The 23,260-nt window shown below is 43.6% G+C and overlaps 2 protein-coding genes across 3 annotated transcripts in view; one reads left to right on the forward strand and one right to left on the reverse strand.

The window, feature by feature from the left end:
• The window catches only part of LOC125892608 (cathepsin S-like), an 853,108-nt gene that overhangs the window by 568,712 nt on the left and 261,136 nt on the right, over positions 1-23,260 (reverse strand). The gene's annotated exons all lie outside the window — the stretch shown is intronic.
• The window catches only part of bbs9 (Bardet-Biedl syndrome 9), a 244,923-nt gene that overhangs the window by 11,003 nt on the left and 210,660 nt on the right, over positions 1-23,260 (forward strand). For both annotated transcript variants that reach the window (XM_049582619.1, XM_049582620.1), the window contains exons 4-6: positions 2,839-2,903; positions 3,059-3,172; positions 13,990-14,164. In XM_049582619.1, the coding sequence (XP_049438576.1) occupies positions 2,839-2,903; positions 3,059-3,172; positions 13,990-14,164 (354 nt within the window). The remainder of the gene's footprint in view (positions 1-2,838; positions 2,904-3,058; positions 3,173-13,989; positions 14,165-23,260) is intronic.

Here is a 23,260-nt window from a genome sequence, read left to right on the forward strand (position 1 = left end):
GCCAAATTAAAAAAAAAAATGAAAGTGATTTTGATGAAATATCAATATTTTAAGATCGAATTTGGTTATGATTTTTCGCTTACAAAAGCAATTGTCACACATGATGTGTCAGAGGACCATCGGAAATGTGGAAATCCAATGATAATATATGTTTTTACAGTTTCTGGCTCTGATAAATGGTGTGATTTTGGCAGTTTCATGCCTTCAAAAGTCGTGAAGGAATGTTTCCTTGGAAAATCTGCAGTTATTTAACATGCCTCTCCCTTTTTGCACCCTCCGCTCTCCTCTCATATATAATGAACAGTCCCTCAGGAAAAATTGAATAAAAGAAGTGCACTAGCTGATTATACTTTTTCTTTTTAATGAAGTAGAGCAGGTAGGCTAATCAAACAGTTAAAGATAGCTTATACAATTAAGATATGAACAATCTCCCACTTTTCCTTATGATAAGATTAACATAACACATTAAAGCTCCAGTGTGTAGGATTTAGGGGGATGCATTTGCAAAAATGTAGAGCAGGTCCTCGTCTACAGAGATCACCATGTTGCACCGCCGTGTTTCTACAGTAGCCCAGAGCAGACAAACCAAACACTGGCTCTAGACAGGGACATTTATGTTTTTGTATGTGCCTCTTAAAAAGCTGATCTGCAATGAGCAGTGTCGGAAAAACACTGATTTGTAATGTGAAACTGCTTCATTCAGTGTTTTTACCTGTTTAAATCACCTGTTTGTTTCTGAGAGGAGGAGACCTCTGTGGATGATTCAGCTCCTGATCAATGAACACTGAAGGAATTCTGACCAGGAGAAGCTTCAGCTGGTTGTAATCTGTTAAGTCCTCACCGCTAGACGCCACTAAATCTGACACACTGCTCCTTTAAAGGTTAATATAGCTAATGTTAGCTAGTTAACTACATTTTCACCTTACTTCAATGTGCTTGTGGAGGTTGGAGGAGGAGTTTTTATAAGCAGAGATATCAGTGTTTTTCTGGAGGCACAGCAGCATGTCATCAGCTAACTGTTGTCTTATTTAGATTTTGTAATAAAATGTGCAGACACATGTGATCAGGGTTTGTTTCTAGCAGCTGCCTCTTGTTTTGGGTTTTGCTGCATCATCATTGCATCGTAGTCCAAAAGCAGGGGGTGCTTCTTTTTCCTCCAGGCCGCTGGTGTCTGCAGGAGAGGTACTCTTCGTGTGCTCGTTCCCCCTTCTTAGCTAAGTAACTCAAAGTCTACTTTCCGTTGTGGAGCCCTCGTGCGCAAGTCTTGCCCTCTCTGCAGATGTACAGAAATACTTGGTTTAAACAGAGTGAATAGACATGAAAAAAAAAGCCTTACAGCATTCAGGTGCTGATTCATAATTTAAATGTCAATGTCATGAATGAAGCCTCAGAGCTTTGAAAGATACAGTCCTGCAGAATAATTCTACTTTTTACCAGTTGTTGCAGCAGGGGACGAAACTGTTGTCACCTTGGTGACATTTCCAGGATTTTAAAATCTACCCTGATCGTAACAACAAACAGCTGTGCAGTATGTGGGCGTCTGATTAGCCTTCACACTCCACTAGCTATGTCTCAAACCTTTCTGTGTTGTTGGTGTTCCACCAGTACCAGAACAACACGTCCCCACCAATACAGACCCATGTGTGTTTTTAGAGAATGTTTTTGGTGTGAACACCCGGTGAAGCTGGCAGAAGAATCTCACAACATTAAACTGTATGTTTGAGCCAGATGAGCCCCGCCAACCAGAATCAAACCAAGCTTCCCCTGTCTGTTAAACTACACGAGCACTGAACCCTTCACCCCGGCAGTTTTACTTCAGCCATCGATCTGAACACGATACCTCCCATCATCTTGCTGTGGGTACACAGGAACCTTCCAGAGAGCGAGGTTTCTGGGAAAAGCTCTGGTGGTTTGCCTCGAAGGCTTCCCACGTCATCACGCTGGAAGCAGAATCCAACTAAATCAGTCTGTTTGGAAGACGTCGTGTTTAGTTACCTGCGGTTTTCGGCACAGCATTCTTCAGAGACGGGTGGGCATTTTGGAGGCCGGCCCTCGACAGAGAGGCACGTTGTAAATATTGTCAGGGCAGACGGAGGTGGGCAGATGGTGAAAGGTTTTGTTTGAGCACTGACTTGAGTGGTTTTCCACGGAAGAAAGAAAACTTGTGGGATCCAGTTTCCTCCTCCCTTGTTGTTCTTCTCTCAACAAACATTACAACAGCGGGTGAAAAAGTTAGTGAGACAGCAGTTGTTCTGCGTCCAGAGAGTGGATGGATTCCTCCACTGTGGCTTTGTGGTAAAGTAAATAAGTGAAAATCTAGGATCAGCATCACTGAGACCGTCATCCACACCTCAAACCAAAACCAATCCACCAGCTGTTACAGTAATTATTTTAGAAGTATGAGTTAAAATATGAATGAATACCACCCTTTGCTGAGAACACAGGAAGCATCTGCCCTGCTGAGGCGTCCTCAGCTGCTGCATGGCTGCAGCTCTGTGGGTGACCTCTGACCTCTCACGTCCTCGCGGAGTCACATTAGATGGATCACAGTGAAACTCTGTTTGGACTTTGGAGAGGAAATATCATCCCATTGTTTTTCTGTCGGAGATGGTTCTGATTGTAGTTGTATTATAACTGTTGTGGAACAGTTTGTAGGTGGTGTTTATCTTGTTTGTTTGGGTTTCTGTTTCTTTGTGTTTCTTGAAATTGCCTCATTCTGTTTGCCTAAATCCTGCATTATTTTAAATCTGGGATCAACCATATAAAGCACTGTATATGTAAAGTTTATTATTCTTATTCTTATTAATATTAACAGATGACTTTTTCTTCTCCTCTCAGGTGTTCAGAGCTTCTTCATCTGGCTGTTCTTCACCCCAGGAAGCTGTCAGTCTACTCTGTGTCAGGTAACACACATACACACAAACACAAACAGCTGACTGCTTCTTCTGTCGTCTTCTCTGTGTCGCCTTGCACTTTGAATGAGTGATGAATGACTTAATGTTAAGTAACTTTCACACGCAAACTCAGCATACTGATGTTTTCTGATGCGTGGGTGCAGGCACTGCAGGGAACGTGGAGCACGGTGACCAGTACCAGCTGAAGTTGGTTTATGAGCACAACCTGCAGAGAACAGCCTGCAACATGACCTATGGCACCTTCGGAGGAGTCACAGGTATGATGGACATTTTAAATGCTGTATTTGGCTGCGTGTTACAGCTGAGGTGGGAGAGCATTTTGCCAACTGAATACCCTCTGTACCAGAGTCTTTTTTTACCAGCTGCAACAACATTGCAACAGCTGGTATCGTGTGTGTGTGTATGTGTGTGTGTGTGTGTCATCATGGCAAAAGGTGGTCCTGGAGGCACCTGTAATCGTGGGAACTACCTCAGAAGCTGCCACGAGTATTTTGCCAGGTGTTTAAGTCTGTGTGACTGCAGACAGATTTTTTCACCACGATAGTTTTGCAACTGTGCAAGCTACACTCACAAAACCTTACAGATGCGTAGTTGAGATCAAAATAAGGACACAGTTTTAAGATGGGTGTGGTCTGAGCAAAAGGGCAGGAAGTACGGAGTGCCCCGCCACTATACGCCCCTTGCCCACATTGGTTTTGAGTCGCAGATCTCTGTATCGCTGCCGGATTGATCTCATCACAAGATGGTCTCTAGTTTGTGTTTGTCTAAGTGAGTGTAAACAGTCTAACCACATCCAAACTTACTAAGCAAATACAAATCCCTTTTTGCAACCAGGGACTGGTACTTGCTCAGGTGATCAGAAAAAAACGTCATTCATATACAGGTCAGTAACACGGCCCAGCTCTGGGATTTAAGTGTATCTTCATACTGTTGGAGAACAGATCAGGGGTCCGTTTCACAAAGCAGGTTTAGTGAAAACTCAGAGTCTGTTAACCCTGAAATGAGGGAAACTCTGAGTTTTCCGTTTCAAAAAGGGAGGTAACTCAAACCAGAGAAAGAGGGGTAACTCTAGCCTGTTTCAGAGAGAGAGGTAACTTAAGCTCTCGGTCAGTTACCGTAGTAACAGACTCTATGAACCTAACCTGGTCGGGACCAGGTTTTTCTCAATGAACCTCGAGTTTCTCTCTGTCTCCGCCCTCTTTCAGAGCCACACACTCCATCTGATTTCCTCATTCATTCAGTCAGCAGGCGAGTTTTGGCGTAGCGTAGTTCTGCTGTCTGTCATTAAAAAAAAATCAGAGTCAGTACATTAGAAGTCCATTAGGCACAGTAGGTGGCGACTTTTTTCACTAACATGGCATGTCCTTTTGATAACGATCCCGTGGATGAAGGTGCAGCATTACTGCGCAGAGAATTAAATATTCGTCGGGAGATGGTTATCAGACCACGCATAGATGTTTTAGCATTTCCACACAATTATCTTTTTGAGCTGTAGCCTACCGTTTCACGTCACACTCCATCATCTACATACACAACCTAATCCGTCCTTACATTTGCAACATTACCAATCATAGTCATGCTCTCACATCCCAGCAGATATTGTGTGTTGCGCTGCGTTTCTTTGCAAATGGAAGTTTTTTGTACAATGTCGGAGATGCTGAGCACTTGAGTAAGGCAACTGTGTGCAGGGCGGTTAGAAAAGTGTGCTGGTTTTACGGCATCTGCCTTCTTTCTGCTGGCTCAGTAGAAGTATGTGTTAGTTTAAATAGGCTTAATTATTTAACAGAACATGATATAGATGAGAAGACATTTATGTGTGTGAAAACAGCATTATGTTGGGGATAAAACAACTGCACAGTCAAACAGCCACTTAATATTTACTTTACAATGTAAAACATGATCAAAATGAGGCACTCCCATGAGATTATGCCGAGGTCTTACCTGTTTGAACAATGTTTTTATATTTCATCCTGAACTGCTGCCAAGTGCGCTTCTCCCCGCGGGATTGCACCTAAATGAAATAAATTAATAGGCTACCATTCAAGCAGTTTTCCCCTGTAATATTATTATGACTGCGAAGGACTACATTTAAACTTACGCACTGACCCCAGCAGCAATGTTCTCCCACGCCGTCTCCCTCTCTTTTGCAGCTGCAGCGGTGTTGCACTTCTTTTTGAAAACATGTGCAAACTCGCCGTATGAGCGCATTAAGATTTCTAATTCTAGTGGGGTGAAAAATGCAACCCTCCTCTTCCCCGTTGCCATGGTGACTCGTCGAATCGGGGCTCCATTGATGCTGGCTTTTTATAGTCGTGGTGCAGGCGCTTAACTCCAGGTGAAACTACTCCGAGTTGATTAAACTGATTCAAATCAGTTGTTCTGGAACCGGAAACTCAGAGTTTCCTATCTCAGAGTAGATCAACTCAGAGTTCAGGATTAGACTCAGAGTTTGTTGAACCTGCTTTGTGAAACGGACCCCAGGAGAGATTTATAACAGCCAGGAGTCACACAGGAATGTTTGTGCATAATTACATCTCTTGGTATCATCATGAAAAAATATAAATATTCATTTTTTACTCAGTACTTCCTGTTTCTGTTTCTAAATAAAAGCCCTCCTGTGGACAGAATCCCTTCACTTCTTAACATGAGGCTTTTAATGTGAAATAATTGCAGGGTGCGGTTGACGATGCAGCGGCTGCACCATAAATTAGTCGTACTGGCCTTTAACTGTAGAAATACAGTTCTCATAACAGCCTGTGTCCACATAGCGTTTTTTTTTAATGTCAGCGTCTTTTCCAGTTGCTCCTAATGAGAAGTGAGAGTATGTGGCTGCATGCAGAGAAAAAGTGCTGCTCTCATCATCTTATTTCAGAGCGCTCTGCCTTTTTTGTGCAGCCGCTCCAAGCTGAGCGTTTTAAGATGAAAATCTCTGAACTTTTCAGCAAGCGTTTAGAGGTGATGCTGCATTCTAGTGTGGATGGAGATATTTTGTTAATCGAATGTCATGTGGACAGATAATGTCTTAAAAGGGAAAAACATCTGTTTTATAAAATATCTGTATACGTGTAGACGGGGCCTCAGCTGTGATGTGTAGGGTTGAGTCATGGTAGAGTCATGGGCCAGGATACGTGTTATGTCAGTGAGAGTCCTCACAAGTATATTAGTAAGTGTGTGTGTGTGCGTGTGTGTGTGCGTGTGTGTGTGTTAACGTGTGCATGTGCCTTGGCAGCAGCGGCGACTGGCAGCTCTGGGCAAATACATAAAACTATAAAATTCTGTAAGAGGAGAGAGAGTGAGAGACAGAGGGGTCATATAGCTGCTCGCTCTCTCCAGTCAATTGGGCTTTTGGAAAAACCAAGTAGGGGAAAGCCCTCGAGTCGTCAGGATCCAAGAACAACACACACACACACACACACACACTCACTCACTCACTCACTCACTCACACAGGCAGACAGACACACTCACGGGGAACCCCCTTTAAAGCAGAGAAAATGGCATTTCCAAATAAAGGCTGTATTGTCAAGGAGTGTGTGTGTGTGTGTGTGTGTGTGTGAGAGAGAGAGAGGAGAGAAATTGTCAGACTCTGTGGCCTGGCATGATGGACCCTTCATTCACTCCATGTTTACAGAGTCTGTCTGTATGTGTGTGTGTGTGTGTGTGTGTGTGTGTTTGATTGATAGAAAGAACAGTGTGGGCCCATTAAACCAATACCTTGGCCTGTGCTGAGTGCACGTGTGTAGTGCGTACCATGAACCTGGAAGTGTGTCCGTGAGTTTCCACGTGCTGTTTTCTGGTGGCGACACACTGTACAGCAGCATGTGAAGATGTCATGCGAGCTCTCGTGCTCCATCTCTCTCTGTCCAGCACACACACACACACACACACACACACACACACACACACACACACACACACACACACACACGTGCAGTCTTAGTCCCTGACACATAGAAACACACATGCACACATACTTGCAAGTTTAGATGGACACATGTCAACATTTGAACATAAATGCGTGCACACACACCCATACAACCACACACTGAAACACATGTACTAATGACTCACTGTAACACATGCACACATATAGAAAGACAGGTGGGGTTCATCCCAAAATCCCTCCTCAACTCCTCTATCCTTGATCACGTGACCCAGATATTGATCATGAACCACCATCTTGAAGGACGTCGTCTCAAGTCCTTAAATACACTCCGTGGAGTCGAGGAGAGGGAGGGGAGGATACATGAGTCTAGCCTTCGTCAAAGTGTTTTACTGACCGTCACACCGTCTTATTTATTATCAGTTATTGATTGGATGTTGCAGCTGATCGGACTGATCTGATTCGCCACAACATCAGTGGAGTTTGTTATCGGAGGGAAAACAGATAAGAGATTAAACTCATCACTCCCAATCTTGTTTCTGATTCACCATCGAGTTAAAAATCTGAACAGGAAAAGTACCAAAAACAACTTTTGTAATTTATTAGAAAGATTTTTCTTCACGATCTGTTATTGCTCATCAATTTTTATTACAGAGACAGTTCCAATCAGAGAGTCTGTCTGTCAGTGCAAAACACTTTTTACATCACCCACCGTCATTTCTATTCAGTCACACTGAGGCTGATCAGTCCTGAGCTTCGGGTTGATGAACAGAAATTTGATTTTCCTTGACACATTTGGCCTGACACATAATTTCCAGTGTTTTAAAGACACCATAATGATATTCTGGGTTATTAGATAATGAACTTACAATCAGAATATCAGAAAATACAGATGCAAATAAATCATAAGCTTTCTGTGCCTCTGACTGGCTCACAGGACACAGTATCAACGCATCTGCAGGTGTTTGTTAAACAGAGAAACTCTGCTGCTCTGCCACTGATAACTAGAGCTGTATCATATATTATATGTATGCATATATTACATGATGTGGACAGACACAGACACCATTAAAAGTCTCTTCAGCTGTTAATAAAACTGACTGACAGCTGATCAGCTGCTGCCGTCATCAGAAATGGACGTCACTTCACGTGACACTTCAGAGGAAATGAGGTCTCATTTCTCTAAAGACATATCTCTTGTTTCCTCCCTACTCACATCTTATCCTCATATCTCTCCCTCGCGTCTTACAAGGGCGCAGCTAAGAGGTGAGGAAGAGACACATCTCTCCTCTCCTCTCCTCTCCTCTCCTCTCCTCTCCTCTCCTCTCCTCTCCTCTCCTCTCCTCTCCTCCCCTCTTTCCTGCCCTTCCCTGCTGTCACCACTAGATGGCAGTGCAGGCTGTTGAATAGCAGTTATTAAATTTGAATGAATGGGGTCCTGTGTCGCCCCTTGCAGGGAAATTCCCTCTCTTTACCCAGCTCTCAGAGGGAGGTCAGAGTTCAGCTCCAGAAGCAGCACTCATGGATCTGGTAGCGATTCAGTTTAGACCTCCAGGACGCTCCAGCAGCACGGAAATGTGTGTGACCAACTCCTCACCTTGAACCGCAGAAAAACCCTGCACATCAAGATATTTCAAATGCTTAAAACTATTTTTAAAACTCAACCTTTAGGTTTCAGTAGTCTTCAGTAAAGCAGGTGACTCTCTTCAAATCATTTCCTTTTTGCAGCATCACGATAACAAGATAAGATAAGGATCTGACAAAGTAGAACTTTAGCAGAGTCGAAGTTCGGCCCTAAAGAGTAAAAATGGTGTCAAAGCAGAAATTTACAGTCTGAATTTCAGTAACCAAATTGCACTGCTGGTGCTGCTGCAGACCCTGTTAATGGTTTAACTCAGACCCAGATAGTTAAATGCAGACAATATGAATCTGTATCTCGAGGAAAATAGGCTGAACATGAAGAGTTTCCTTTTTTCCTTTCTCCCAGTCTACTAATAATCTTACAGCCCCTCAGATTCAACTCACAACCACTGCTGTAACTCAGAGCTTTTCCTGCTCCCTGACCTATAATCTTTTTTTATAAGCACTTCCTAATGCTGACATTACATATGTATTTTATATAAACCACATATAGTATGTTTTTTTCTTTTTCCTGCTGCAGTGTTTTAGTTTCCAAACCAGAACTATGATGACACGATCTTTGTTTCTTTCATTCCTTTGTTAGACTGCTGTAGATACACTCACGGCTGAAATTCATGGGAAACACGTGGTACAACATGTCTGTGACAACATGCCTGTAAACTGAATGCCACTAGGAAAAAAATGCTTTCTGCGTCTTTGTATTGTTGCCAGGCAACCACTCCATCACCTCCTCACCCTAACCGTCCTGTGTGACCAATCTACTGTTTATTATTGTGTGTATCCTGCAGTAATCAGTGTGTAGCTGCTGCCATGTTGAGGCAGAGGGTACTGTCTGTAGCTCTGGTTGAGGGTGAGAGGCTGTCAGCAGATAAACAGAGATCTGTGTGGGTACATGAGACCCTAAAAAAGAGGCTGGATCATGGGGAGTACCACCAGTTGGTCCAGGAGCTTCTCCTCCATCATGGACGTTTACAGTACTGCACTTATCTGCTGTTTTCTATTCAGATGGTGCTAACTGTGCTTTGTAAAGTCGTATAGCTCTGGGTATCCAGCAACCACTACCACCAGTTTCTCCTCCATTGTTTACCAACTGTAAACTGGTTGCCATGACCACCACAGAAGCCCCGCCTCTCACATCATCTGATTCAATTTGATTCAACATGAGGAGTTCAGTGTGCTCCAGCAAAAACGCCAGGCTATAGCGCAGAAACACAAGACACGTTCCAATGCCTCAACGGCAAGCGAAACGCTTCATACCCATTAAAACAATTACAAAAAGCCGCTTCCAGCTGCTAAAACACTTTGTGTATGATTACGGCCTAAAGCTGTTACACTGACCCTCGTTGTACCAGAGGTAATGTGAAGCAGCAGAGCAACCTTTTGTCTGTTTTTACATTTCACAGGAGAATAAATTGGTGCATCCTGTTGTTAAAATGATCCAGTTAATTAGCTTACACCTCCAGCCCCTCTGTAATCAGCTGTATTATCACCTGACAAAACTCAATACAATCACAGTGAAGCCGGCACCAACCACGCCCGACAGAGTCCTGCTCCACCCTGCCTACGTGACACGTCGAGCTCCGTGTATCTCAGCCATCAGACAACATCGTGGACACAGAGGAGGTCGCTTCATTTGTCTCGTCCTCGTTGAGCTCATACGAGTTGTTTGAGTTGGGGAAGCTGCTCGCTGCTCGAGCTCTCCTCACTGTTTCACACAGTTTACATGAAAATGAGCTGATCTCACGGCTGATTTGCTTCAGCGCGCTCGTAATGATTTGCAGACACATGCAACACTCATGTACAAACAAATGTAGAATAGTTCACACACACACACACACACACACACACACACACACACACACACACACAAGCACACACTTGGTGGTAGCTCAGATGTCGGACCAACCAAATGTCCGAATCTGTAGTTTTGTGTGTGTGTGTGTGTATGTGTGTGTGTGTGTGTGTCTTCAGCAGACAGTGTGTGACAGCGCTCTGCTCTCCAATGTTCAAAGTGTGTTTGGCTTTAGAACGAGTGTGTGTAAGTGTGTGTGAGGGAGTGTTTTTGCAAGTCGTGTCTGCTCTTACACGTGAGTGTGTGTGTGTGTGTGTGTGTGCGCGTGTGTGTGTGTAGGTCTATAATAGCAGCCATTTAGCAGTGCTGTAGGCGCTGTAATAGCAGCAGCTCTGTACTAATACTGCTCTAATAGCTGGGCCGCCTTTGGGTTTGGGTCACATTCAGGCCACACACACACACACACACACACTGAGCGTGGACTGGCCTTTTCAGGCTTTGGTCAGACGCATATAGACACATACTCACACATAATCACACACAGAGGCCCTCGTGAACAAAACAAATTGGCACACACTCACTGCTCCACACACACACACACACATCCACATGTACCTACACACTCTGTCTTACACACACTCGGAGGCGAGGCTGTGCCGGCTGCAGTGTGCGGCCAGCCTCTGTGCTTTGTTGGCTGCTCCGTGTGCTTGTTCAACATGTCTTATTAATGACACTAATACAGGCCCGTTTCCTCCGCTGTGTCTGAGCGGCGGCGCTCTCATACAGGGCTCTTTGACACGTTATACCTGGGCGTGGGCGTGTGAAATTACACGTGCACTGTTGCTATAATGGCACGGCCTGGCTCTCATTTTCAGCACGCAGCACTTTTCGTATTATTGATGATCCAGCGTCATGTCAGGCAGTCTGAGTGTGTGTTGTTCTGACCCTCGCGCTGGGAGGGTCAGAAGGGAAACGACTTCAAGGAAGGAAACGACCACCAGATATCTGATGAGTGTTTGTCTGGGAGGAAGGTCGACTCCTCAAGTATCCAGCTGTTTCTGCAGTCCTGACAAAACAAAGCAGGTTATATTAAATTAAAAAAATTGCCCAAAGAGTCACAGAATATGTTGTAAGACAAATCACTGCGGCTGAAATCAGCTGCAAGTAAAGTCGGATTTAGCTTTAAATTGAAAGTTTTTTTCCTGGTTTAAATCAGCTGTTCTGTTTGTTTTGGAGAGGAGGATATAATTCAGCTCATGGTAAAACCTCTGAACCACTGAAGGAATACGAACCAGGATAAGTTTCAACTGGTTGTAATCTGCGGTTGTCACCACTAGACACCACAAAATCTCCCTAAATCTGACACACTGGATCTTTCTTGTGTTTAACCCTATCAGAAATGGGCAGAATCATAAATCACAACCCTCGTGCTAAGAGACACTGTCAATACAACATTTGGCCCGAGCTTGTGTAATCCAGAGATTTTCCTCATTAAGGACAGTTAGACAGTAAAAGACAGCAGATACTCATAACTGTCCACTGAGCCCCTTTTACACTGCTGCTTCAAGGAGGGAAATTCACGCCCTTATGCCTCCTTGCTGCTCCGTATACAGGGTACAGAGTTATCTCACTTATATCCATCACAGGAGGTTATAACAGTGCCGAAATGGTGTCTGTATAAACAGGACAATCTGCGGGACGGGATCATGGGCAGCACGTGCGTGATGTGTTGATGACGTGTTATGCATGCGACCCATTGCGTGGATATGAAAAGTAGCTGTTAGCAGCTAACTCAAGGAAGACTCATGGACGACATGATGCCACCGTCATTTGGTTCTGTGTAAAAATGCAAAGGAGGCCTGAAGAATTCAATGGCTCGTGTGTCAAATAGGTTTTCTGTTTTTTTAACTGAAGTACCAGATGCAACAGACAAAACAGACACGGAAACACACACTTGCATATATGTAAATCCATTCAATATGCAGTCATACATTATCAGTGTGTCTGCGATGTGACACATCGGGTTTAGTTTTTCTCGCAGTCATGGCCAGAGGCAACGTGTTCTTGGTTTGACTGGCAGTCGCCCCTCACATTCTCATGAGCACGATATCATCAGACATCCACTTGGATTTTATGATGAACTTATTTGAGTTAGGTGGTGAAAGGTCAAAGGTCACTGTGACCTCACAAAACACATTTTTCACCATAACTCAAGAATCCATGCACTAATTATCCCTCTACACAGCAGTCGACATGGACAACAGGAGACTCATTTATGAGGTTGAGACGCGGCTCATCTTTTATGATCCACAGCAGCGTCCAAACCACAGAAATAATCTGAGTAAGTGATTTAAAATGTATTAGTTATGAATAAATGATGCAGACGCTGACTCATTTGCAGAGTGATTAATCACAACAGCACCAAAAAAAAAAAAGTGGATCCCCTCCTCGCTCTGCAACATGGCTCATCGTGTATCTGCTCCACCCACCAGAGTTCACTGGCTCGCTGTGTGTGAGGACGAGGTGCGAGAGACGTTGTCCTTCAGTGTGTAAACGGCCACCCTGAGCTGCGCTCATCACTTACACACACACACGTGTTTACACAGAATAGGTGTGTAGGAGAGGGCGGCTTTTCTGTCTAAATCCTTGGTGACAGATGTCGAGTGTGTGTGAGTGTGTGTGAGTGTGTGTTGCGCTGTAGGTGGCTGTCCTTCTGACCTCTAGTTGATGGCAGTGTGAGTTTTAATAGCGCGTTGAGGCCTAATTATAGTTCTCTGGTCGCATAGCCCCACTGCTTTATGGCCCTGTGTGTCGCTGTGTGTGTGTTTGTGTGTGTTAGGGCTTAATGTGTCCTCCATCAGGCCTCTCCTAACAAACACACACTCTAGTGCGTGTTAATACCCAGAGCCAGGTGTGTGTGTCTGTGTGGAGGTGTTAATGGAGATATCAGATTCAGCCAGAGGGAGAAACACACCTCGCAGCACCACACGACATCACGACTGAAATAAAACAGAAGCCATGAGCGTGTTTCAGGATCGTTGGTGTTTAAATACTCAAAAGTTTGAGTCGTCACAAAACACAAGATGGAACCAAAACATGTAATACCTGTTTTTAACAAGAGTAAAATATATTGTACAGGCTTTCCCACAAATTAGTTGATCTGTGGCAGCTCGCCATGACAACAACACCTGCTGCAACATTTTGAGTGTCTGTTTTTGGGGTTGGACCATTATCTGGCCCCTGACAGGGAGCTGGGTGGCCCTCGCACCATTTTCTAATTCACAATAAAAATAAACTGATTCACACTGGGAATTGCACCTTTAACACACATTAGGTGCCAGAGTGCATTAAAAAGCATCAAAATAGAGCTTGTTTATTAAGAATTAGTGCCAGAGCTGGATCCCATGCACCCCGCTTCAGAGGTCTCGGCTGAGCCCCTAATGTCCTTAAATCCTAGAAACGGCCTTGTGTCGTGTGCAGGGCTGCTGTGTCTGCCGCCTGACCTCCTGTCACTTTACAAATATGGCCCCAGACAAAGCAAATTGAGTATCTCTGTTGTGAACTTTTCATGCTGCAGTTAAGATTGTTTTTAATACTTATAAATCTGAAAATGTTTACAATTCATAAACAATCCGTCTTTTCATCTTTCACTTTTCAATCAGATCTAAGCGTTGTTGAGACGCCGGCAAAGTTGTCTTTTCAACAGTGTTTTGCAGTTTGGGATAAGACTGTCTGGATGATCTCCCCGTCTCTCTCTCAGGTCACCACTCCCTGTGCATCCAGTCCATGGACGGGATGCTGATGTTCTTCGAGCAGGACAGCTACTCCTTCGGCAGGTTCCTGCCTGGTTTCCTGCTGCCGGGCCCGCTGGTCTACAACCCCAGAACAGACAGCTTCCTCACTGTGTCCTCTGCACGCCAGCTGGAGAGCTACAAGTAAGTTTCCCTCAATATTCTGTCAGTATCATCAATAATCTGTCAAACTGCTTGCATGTGAAATACATCAACTGAGAAATGGAAAATGTTTGTTATGTTTATCTACAGTGATCTACAGTTGTTCAGATGTCTGCAGTCTGAAGGTAGCATTTTGGTTTGAGATGAAAAAGGAGAAGTACTCAAGTTCCTTCATCTCACTCACACAGCAGTGCAACATGTTACACGTTAATACAGAACTGTCTGGAGGTGGAAATATATTTTAGGAACATTTCAGAATATTCAAAACCGCCCGAACACTCCTAAAAATGTTCAGGCTGATCGTTGCAACACAACTCGATCAGTTTCTGAAAGGACTACTTTATTCTCTGTGATATATTTAATTATTTGTCATGCAATAATGTTACCCCCAAATCCTTGAAGTTGGCCTTTAAAATCTCTTAAAGGTCCTGTTAAAGTTCACCTAAAACGCCTCTCCAAGGATGACTCAGAGTAAACTGAAAGCTGCTCTTGTTCCATTTTAGTACATGTCCATGCATGGTCTCATTTTAAGGTAACACTGAACAGTCAGAATCACTGTCAGTGCTTCTGTCATGAGTTATACAAGTTACAACACACTGAAATAAGAGGGTTTTTATTTTATCTTCGCCTGAATACTTTGTTGAAAAAAGCTGCTGCAGATGACTCAGACTGGGAGAACTGGGAGAACTGGGAGGTGTTAGCTGTAAAACACAATGGGGCCATATTATGAAGCCTCACATAGTCAGAATTCAGAGTAGAAACAATATCACAGAGAATCAACATTTACACGTGTTTTTCTGAGGTGTTGTTCACAGAGGTTAAAACAACGAACTGAATGTGTGATCATGAGTGGAAAAACTAATCAGCTCAGACAGAAATGTCTGTTCAGGAGCTCACTGTGTTTAAAACACTTCTAGAAAACCCAACTTGATAAAAAAAAAACAAAAAACAAATCCTAACCCTGAATACGACACAGGAGCCATTTGTTTATCATTTCTGTACATGTATAACAGTCTGTGACCTCACTGAGGGGTCACTGTGGGGTTAAGGCTCAGCTTTAAAGCGCCAGTGACTACAGGACCCATAATCCTTGGGGGAGGTGAGCCAATCACTGGCTCTTTAAATACCTCTAAACTACAGAAAATGTGTTCCTTCAGCTCAGGCTCTGATTGGCTATTGAGGCCATTACAACAGCACTGGAAGCTCCTATTGGCTCAGTGAGGTGTCAATCAAAAGGTCAGGAACTGGCCTCCATCATGGCCGCCGCCCGGTGGGTTTGTTTCCATGCAGGACAGAGACATGATGGATAATATGTGGAGAAATGTGAAGGTTTGAAAGGATGCAGCAGCAGTCAGTGGCTTCATAGCGGAGTTATAGCTAGTTCATTTGTTTGTCTGACAGAAGCTTTTTTGGAACATGCTGCTGGTTGTATTTTGAGATGGTGAGCATTAATGGCACCACGAGGAGTGAAGCTTTCTAACAATATGTTGTATGAGTAAACCATTTAAACAACAACAAATACAGCTGCTGTTCATCATATCATAATAATCAAAACTCACCTTTGGACGGCCCGCGGACAGGCCATTGGATTTCTAACAGTTTTTATGCAGACATTCTTTTGTAAAGTATAACCTTCTTTAATTGTCTGAATGCCCTATTACACTTAACCTCACCCAACTGTTGATGTAAATCAGTTTATACTAGAAAGTAATGACGTTTTATTCCAAATTTAAAAATGATGATTTACATTTGCTGAATTTTTGCTAAAGTAAAAGTAAAGTATATCGTCGTGATCTGCCTTTTAAAGGCAGATATTGAAGAAAGTATACAAATGCTGAGGGGATTTTTGCCGGGTTCTGTATCAAGCAAGCATGTTCACTTACATCTGGAATATGCTTTGTGGGTCAGGGCATCTGCAGCTCTTTTTAAACAGGAATTGTGCAAATTTGCAGGAAAGCCCAATCAGTGTTTTTTCAGCATTGGCAGTATAAAAACAAAATCAGGGAGTGCAGCAAAATGCCGCCTACCTACTTTTGTTTATACAGAATGTGCCTTTTTCGGGGCAATGGGGGGCGTGAGCAAGTAACAAAACGTGTAGCTCAGCATGTGACGTAAACAGTGACGTGGGAGGGAAGCCGCGGCTGGTCAGTCCTTCGGCGATTCTCTTGTAAGTCGGCCTGTTCTTCACCGTCCCCGTCATCTGACGGTTAATGGCCTCTTCGTTTGCGAGGACAAGGAGGGCGCGCAATTCCTTGTCTCCCCAGTTGCTCATCTTTACAGTGTCTGTCAGGTTTGTGTTTCCCTCTTGCTACTAGCTGCTCGCTAATTCCTGCTATCAGCTGTTTCCTGTTTATCCACCGCCAGTGGCTCGTACGTGCGGCGTCATCAACAGCTCCTCCCACAAGTCATCAACAGCTCCTCCCACAAGTCATCAACAGCCCCTCCTGTTGCAGAAGGCCGCCTCGTTCTTTTTAAACCAAAAGGGATCCACCAATATGTCTACCCTACGAGGCGGAAAATTGGGCGGCTTGGATCAACTCGCCAATCCGGCTCTGTGTGTCTAAACGCTCACAGCTTGCCGGCAAAACGGCTCAACATTCACCGAAAATCTGGCAGCGTAAAAGGGGCTTATGTAGCACCACAGCGCATTTATAATGGCGTATTGTGAGACATGTTACCTTTTATCAAAAAATTTCAGCTTCTGCAATTTGGATATTGCACATAGCCATATTGTAATTTGATAACATTTTGATCAGTTGTGCGGCCCTAGTAAAACAGCCAAGTAAAGTAACACATGTATTTAAGACATGTTTGATCGATGATAGTTAATAAAGAATTCCCTAAATGAATTCAACTCACTCAGCTCGTCCGTGAGCTGCAGCAGCTCTGAAGTTATTTGAGGTAACGTGGAGTCGTCCACCATCCTCAGTCTCAGCTGCTGATGGTTAGTAAATGGCGCTGGCGAACGCTTCGCCATCTTAAAGACATCTGCTCGCTCTGCACAGCTCGTCTGGGTGGACCGAAACAGATACACACACAGTTTGATCGGAAAGTACCTCTCTTTAATGTAAGCACATGCACACTTCCCAGTTCCCTCTGGCATCGTCGTGGAGAGCTCTGACAGTGTGTGAGAGTGTGCAGCATGTGTGTGTAGTTTTCTCTCCCAGCTGTTTGTTATCTGGGTGCCCCCCACCACCATCAAGAGATTCTCCAGACAAGATATCACCGTGGAAACACTGACATCACTACTCTCCCTGGACACAGACACACAGACACACACACACACACACACACACACACACACACACACACACACACACACACACACACAGCCCTGGGATGTACACTCTGTGGTAAATTACGTAGAGCAGAAACCTTTACATCCAAGACAACACAGCGTCACTTATAGCAACAAGCTTGTTGTTTCCATGACAGCGTGAAGTGTAACACCCCAAACTAACATAATAGTTTGAACGAGCTCCTTTTTGCACCTTTGCTTTGTAAATCAAAATCAGGTCCTCGTGTCCATGTGTGCCTGAGGAAGACACAGAGCCCCAAATTGCTCCCAGTTTTTCTGCAACTTTTCTAAACAAAGATCATTTTTCACATGTTTATATAAGCGAAGATCTTTCGTTCAAATATGTAAGACACAAATATATAAGACGCTCTCAGTGTGCTGTGCACTGTGGCCTCTGTCAGTACCTGCTGATAACTTTGGTGATAAACACAATGAAGTTCCTGTAGAAGCTTCACAATAAAAGCTTTTGATGCAAAGCAGTAGTGACAGGAAGTGATTGAGCAGCGACTTAGCAGAGCAGACGCAGTCCTGATACAGCTCTGAGAGAGCATCAACAAATTATGTTTCAGCTGAAGTGCTTCGCAGTCGACTTGGAGCTGATGGGATGATGGCCCCCTGCACTATAAATATATCAATAAATAAAAATTCAATAGCTTAAATCAATAAAGACGAGCACTGGAAGAGAAAGCTTGAAATAACTCTGGGTTACTTTCAGATATATTTTAGACCTAATGGATTAAATTGAGGTAGTTCATTCAGCTGGTATTGAATGTTCAAACAGCTGACACTTACCTCTGTAGGCAGAAAACAAACAGGGCTGTAATGTGACAGATTGAGATGCTGGAGATATGTTTTAATTTCTACAGCAGACTCCTCTGTGTTGTATTTATATGGCGTGTAGTCTCGTGTAGTCAGATCTCCACAGTGCTGCGTCAGAGGTACAGAAAGTTCTGGAAGCAAACATCATTCTGCTATAAGGGAAGAGACACTCTGGCTTGTTTGTATTTCTTCAAACCAAGTATCTTGGGTAGTACCGAGCCCAGGGTGCAGCTGTGTCCTTGCAAAATGTGTGCTCGGGGGGGCGGCAAGCATCGTCATTAAAAAGGCTGATTGAGTTGAAACACTCACTCTGTGCAAACCTCCTTTTGCTGAGGGGAAACTAAAGGTTTGTTCACACTCTCGGAAGACGATGTGGCACAGGTCTTTGTAGATAGTGCACGTGCTACAGGCATGCACAGAGGTGTTTATGCTGAATGAAGTCATTGCAAAATTCTCCAAAATGCCAGGGAGCATTAAAAACAAAATATTCTGGTGATAAGCGAGAAGTCAATGAGTGTTAATGGAGGAACGTTACCTGACAAGTAGGCCGCCTGGCAACACAAGTAAACACTGATGTACCATCAACATTTAATAGTTGTCCATTCATGAAAACGCCACAGAGACGTCTATGTCAACTGTGTGATTCAACCTTTAGTGGTAACAAAGACAAAACTAATTTGATAATTGGAGCTCTAGAGGTGAAGCCTGACGATACTTCAGCTCTGGAGGAACTCCCTCGATCTGCTGGCTGTATGAGCAGAACATTATTATGATGATATCACAGAAACTCATGAAGACAGTGTCACTGGAGCATGCTGCTACCATGGTAAAAAAGATGTGGCCAATAAACTCTGATTGGCTGTGTCAAAAAATGGATCACACTGGGCATGAGAGTCCAGCGAGATGGAGTGTCTGCTTTTCTGAGGTGCATTCACAATTTGTTTTATTTGTGTTAGATCTGTACAACAATTTACTGGAGGAATACTGCAGGTATGTTTTATTGCACGCTGCAAATCTCTCTGTGAAACTTTCAGCTTGTAAGTTGTCAGCTAAGATGTTGTAGCAAAGTAGCAAAGGGGATTTAAAAAATGGTAATACACAGATAGTGGAAGGGGGAGGCGGATTAAATGGTCAGTTAGTGGCAGGGCAGCAGTCTGCATCCAGTAGCTTCTTTGCCAATGACATTGCACATTGCACATTGCTGTGCTGTCCAGATGGAGGGCAGGTAACTGGAGGCAAAGACTACCAACACTGAACAAATGGCTATGATCTGTGCTGTTCAATCCAAACGGAGAAACAGAAACAAATGTGGATCAAAAATTTCCATCTTCAGTGTGGAGGAGCAGAGTCAACTCATGTCATACGTAAATGCTAAAGTCTTGTGTTGAACATGCCTCGAGTTGGAAACAATTACAGTGAGCTGTGACAACTTGTCCGTGTTTTTATACACGACCCAGATTTTTACTGTCTCACCAGACCTCTGGGAACGGTTGACCCAATGGGTAGAAAACAGTAGCTAAAGTTAGCTAACGTTTCCTGGCAATGTTAGCCTGGCAGCAGTGCATCTGTGTATAGAGTTGAAATATAAATCTCCGTTAAACTCAAACACATTTACTCACTCGGCCAAAACCAAGACAGTCGTCATTTCAGTCGTCGACCCAACCGCACACAAAATAGTCATAGTCCACGAGACTCTGTCATCGGATCACCGTAACGTTAGGAGGTCTGGAGGATGAGGTCATTTGTAATGATCATGTCCACACCAAGCTAATCAGTCAAGATGTCAGAAAAATCACTTTTCTTTGTTTTGTGTGGATCACGTCCAACATGAGTTAATTTTTTCTGACCCTACCTGCTGCTTTATCCAACACTTTTATGTAGTCCCTTTCCTATATATCCAAATTACACAGTACATGGGTTTATCACTTCCTGCCGTGCGTCTGACTTTTGTGCATCATAATAGCCACATGATTGTGAACAAGCCGTTTGTTAAGATGCATGTCATGAAGTCTCTGTGGGTCTCAGCCTTATCACTTGATTCAGGATACTTCTTACATCACTCTTAAAGGGTCAGTACACTCAAACAACACAGACACATTCTCACTCTCCTCTTGTGGTGTTTGGCCATTCAGATTCTTGCAGAATTTAAAGAGAAATCTTGAGGAGAGAAACTTTTGCACAGCTGAGCAGTGATGTTTACAGAGTGTTATATATATTCTGTATCAGGTGACGGGGTCAAGGCTTCACTGACTGTTATACATTTAATATCAGATGACTGGTCAAACTGTTCTGCCTGGCTCCGTTTATTTAGCCTGTTGGACCGTCTCCTGCTCTGATGAATGAGAGCTTGATTTAGTTTCTGTGCGTGTGTGTGTGTGTGTGTGTGTGTGTGTGTGTGTGTGTGTGTGTGTTGGCGTCAGTTTTGAGATTTTAGTTTGTGTTTACCCATGACATGGAGAGAGCATATGCATGTAGTGTGTGTTTGTATAATCTGTGTGTGTATGTATGTATGATGTATATGTTGGAGGTAAATGAGTGTTTGTTTGTGGAGTTTTTCAGAGAGATCCTCTTTCATATAAATGAGAAGACTGTTTCCTCAACCTCAGTGTCCTCCACTCTACATGGCGACTGATACCGCCTACACACACACACACACACAGAATCAGGCCCAACCAAAACTTTGTCCACGTGTGTGAGAGAGCGAACCACCGTCACCACAAACACTTTTAAATGGCAAACAAAAAAAATACCCAGCGTTCCCAAGTGTATGTCACTGCCAGTGGTGTGTGTGTGTGTGCGCGCGCATGTGTGTATGTGTGTGTGTTGTTCTCCCTCCTCATACTTTAGGCATGCAAGTGAATAATCAGATTTTTGTGGGTTTTCAATTTTTCTCTTGCACACACGGTGCTTTGTGTGATTTTTACCCTCCTTCATAAAACTTAAACCAACAACCAACCAACTTTTTTAATTCATGCTCCCTCACATCCCATCATTAATAAGACATCTAAGTGAAGGGTGGAGTGAAAGAATACAGTTATTTTATTGGTGTTGTTTTAGGATTATTAGTCTGAATTTAATCCATTCACTCGAGCAGCAGTCGGCCGGCTGTCGATCCATCGAGTGCTGCTCCCAAAGCTTATAACCGCTGACATGTTTAATATATATTTTCGTCCATTTTCTTCCCCAGGAAATAGTCACGGTGTGATGAAAAGGTTTCTTTACTGGCAGTCATCCATAAAGCAGCTCGTTAGTCTGCTCAGCGGGTAGACAGCTACTGTATGGACGGGTTCATGGCTGTAAATCTTGTGTTGCATTGCAAACATCAAAGTTTAAAACTTCATTTGTTCCTTTGTACACTGGGCCTCGTTCACCAACGTTCTTAAGGAGAAATTTTATGCAGTTTAAAGAAGATTCTGACATTTACCAAAGTCTTCTTATCTGGGATTTGCTCTTACAAACACTCAGTATGCACTTTTACACCCATTATTTGCCGACATGTTTGTGCAGAGTAACTGGTTATTAAATTCTACAGTTGTATGATATCATAGGATTTATATTCCAATAATATTTTTCAAATTTATTATGTGTTTTTGTAATTATTTAGATTATTTTGCAAAAAGCATCATGGCCTGTTATGATAAACACTGCATCATCAGTACATCAGTTATGTTTATTAGAATCATGCCATCGAATAAATAATTGCACCAGAAAATATAATTTGTGGGACAAAAAATGACGAAGCAGCGTTCCAGGTAAGATATTATATTAACTGGCCAACTTGCAGAAACATTGTGTGAGTGCACCTTCACCTTCTGGCCCCCTTTTTCTGTCTCTCTCTTTACACACATACACACAGGGCTTGGTTCAACCTCCCCACCTGGGTTCAGATCAGGAACCCTCTTGCTGTGAGGCAACAATGTTAACCACTGTACCACCGTGCATCACTCCTGACGCCACTAAATTTGACGTGTCATTTGGCGTTCACTCTGCAGAAACACCTCCACTTCAAAACACACGTTTTTTTAATGTTTAGAGTGCGGTCCTGTGCCCTCTTTAGACTTTAAGTATCTCAACATTTTTTTTTTCCCCTGAATCCAAATTTCCAAAATTCACCATACTTGCAGACTCGTGTACTGTGCAGGCGTGTTCTCGAGAAGTTTGGGAGCGCTGAGGGCTCCAAATCTACAATTCATCCAGTCCACAAGAACCCTAAAGTTGACTTTCTGCAAACTTCCAGAGAGTCAGCTTAAAAAGGGATAGTGCACCCCAAAATGAAAATTCAGCCATTATCTACTCACCCATATGCCGAGGGAGGCTCAGGTGAAGTTTTAGAGTCCTCACATCACTTGCAGAGATCCAAGGGGAGAGGAGGTAGCAGCACAACTCCACCTAATGGAGGCTGACGGCGCCCCAGATTCAAACGTCAAAAACACATCATTGAAACCACAAAATATTTCCATACTGCTCGTCCGTAGTGATCCAAGTGTCCTGAAGCCCCGACATAAAAAGTTGTCCGGAAAAACCTCATTTGAACTCTGTTTTTAGCCTCATTGTAGCCTGTAGCTCTGACTGCCTCTCTGGACACCGCGCTCATGTTTGCGCGCTTGCTTCTACAAGTGATGTGAGGACTCTAAAACTTCACCTGAGCCTCCCTCGGCATATGGGTGAGTAGATAATGGCTGAATTTTCATTTTTGGCTGCACTATCCCTTTAAGTTGCAAACTTTACTGATTGAATTGCCCACCACAGTTCATTGCGAAACAGACGTGGCATAAAAGTTTTTTCTTTCTGATAGTCGACTATATCTGTAGGTGTGAATGTGAGTGTGAATGGTTGTCTGTCTCTTTGTGTCAGCTCTGCGATGGTCTGGCGACCTGTCCTGGTTGGACCCTGCCTCTCACTCAGTGTCAGCTGGATTATAGTCTCCAGCACATCTGTGGCCCTGTAACAGGATGAGCAGT

The sequence above is a fragment of the Epinephelus fuscoguttatus genome, linkage group LG8 (genome assembly GCF_011397635.1).
Source record: "Epinephelus fuscoguttatus linkage group LG8, E.fuscoguttatus.final_Chr_v1".
Lineage (NCBI taxonomy): Eukaryota > Metazoa > Chordata > Actinopteri > Perciformes > Serranidae > Epinephelus > Epinephelus fuscoguttatus.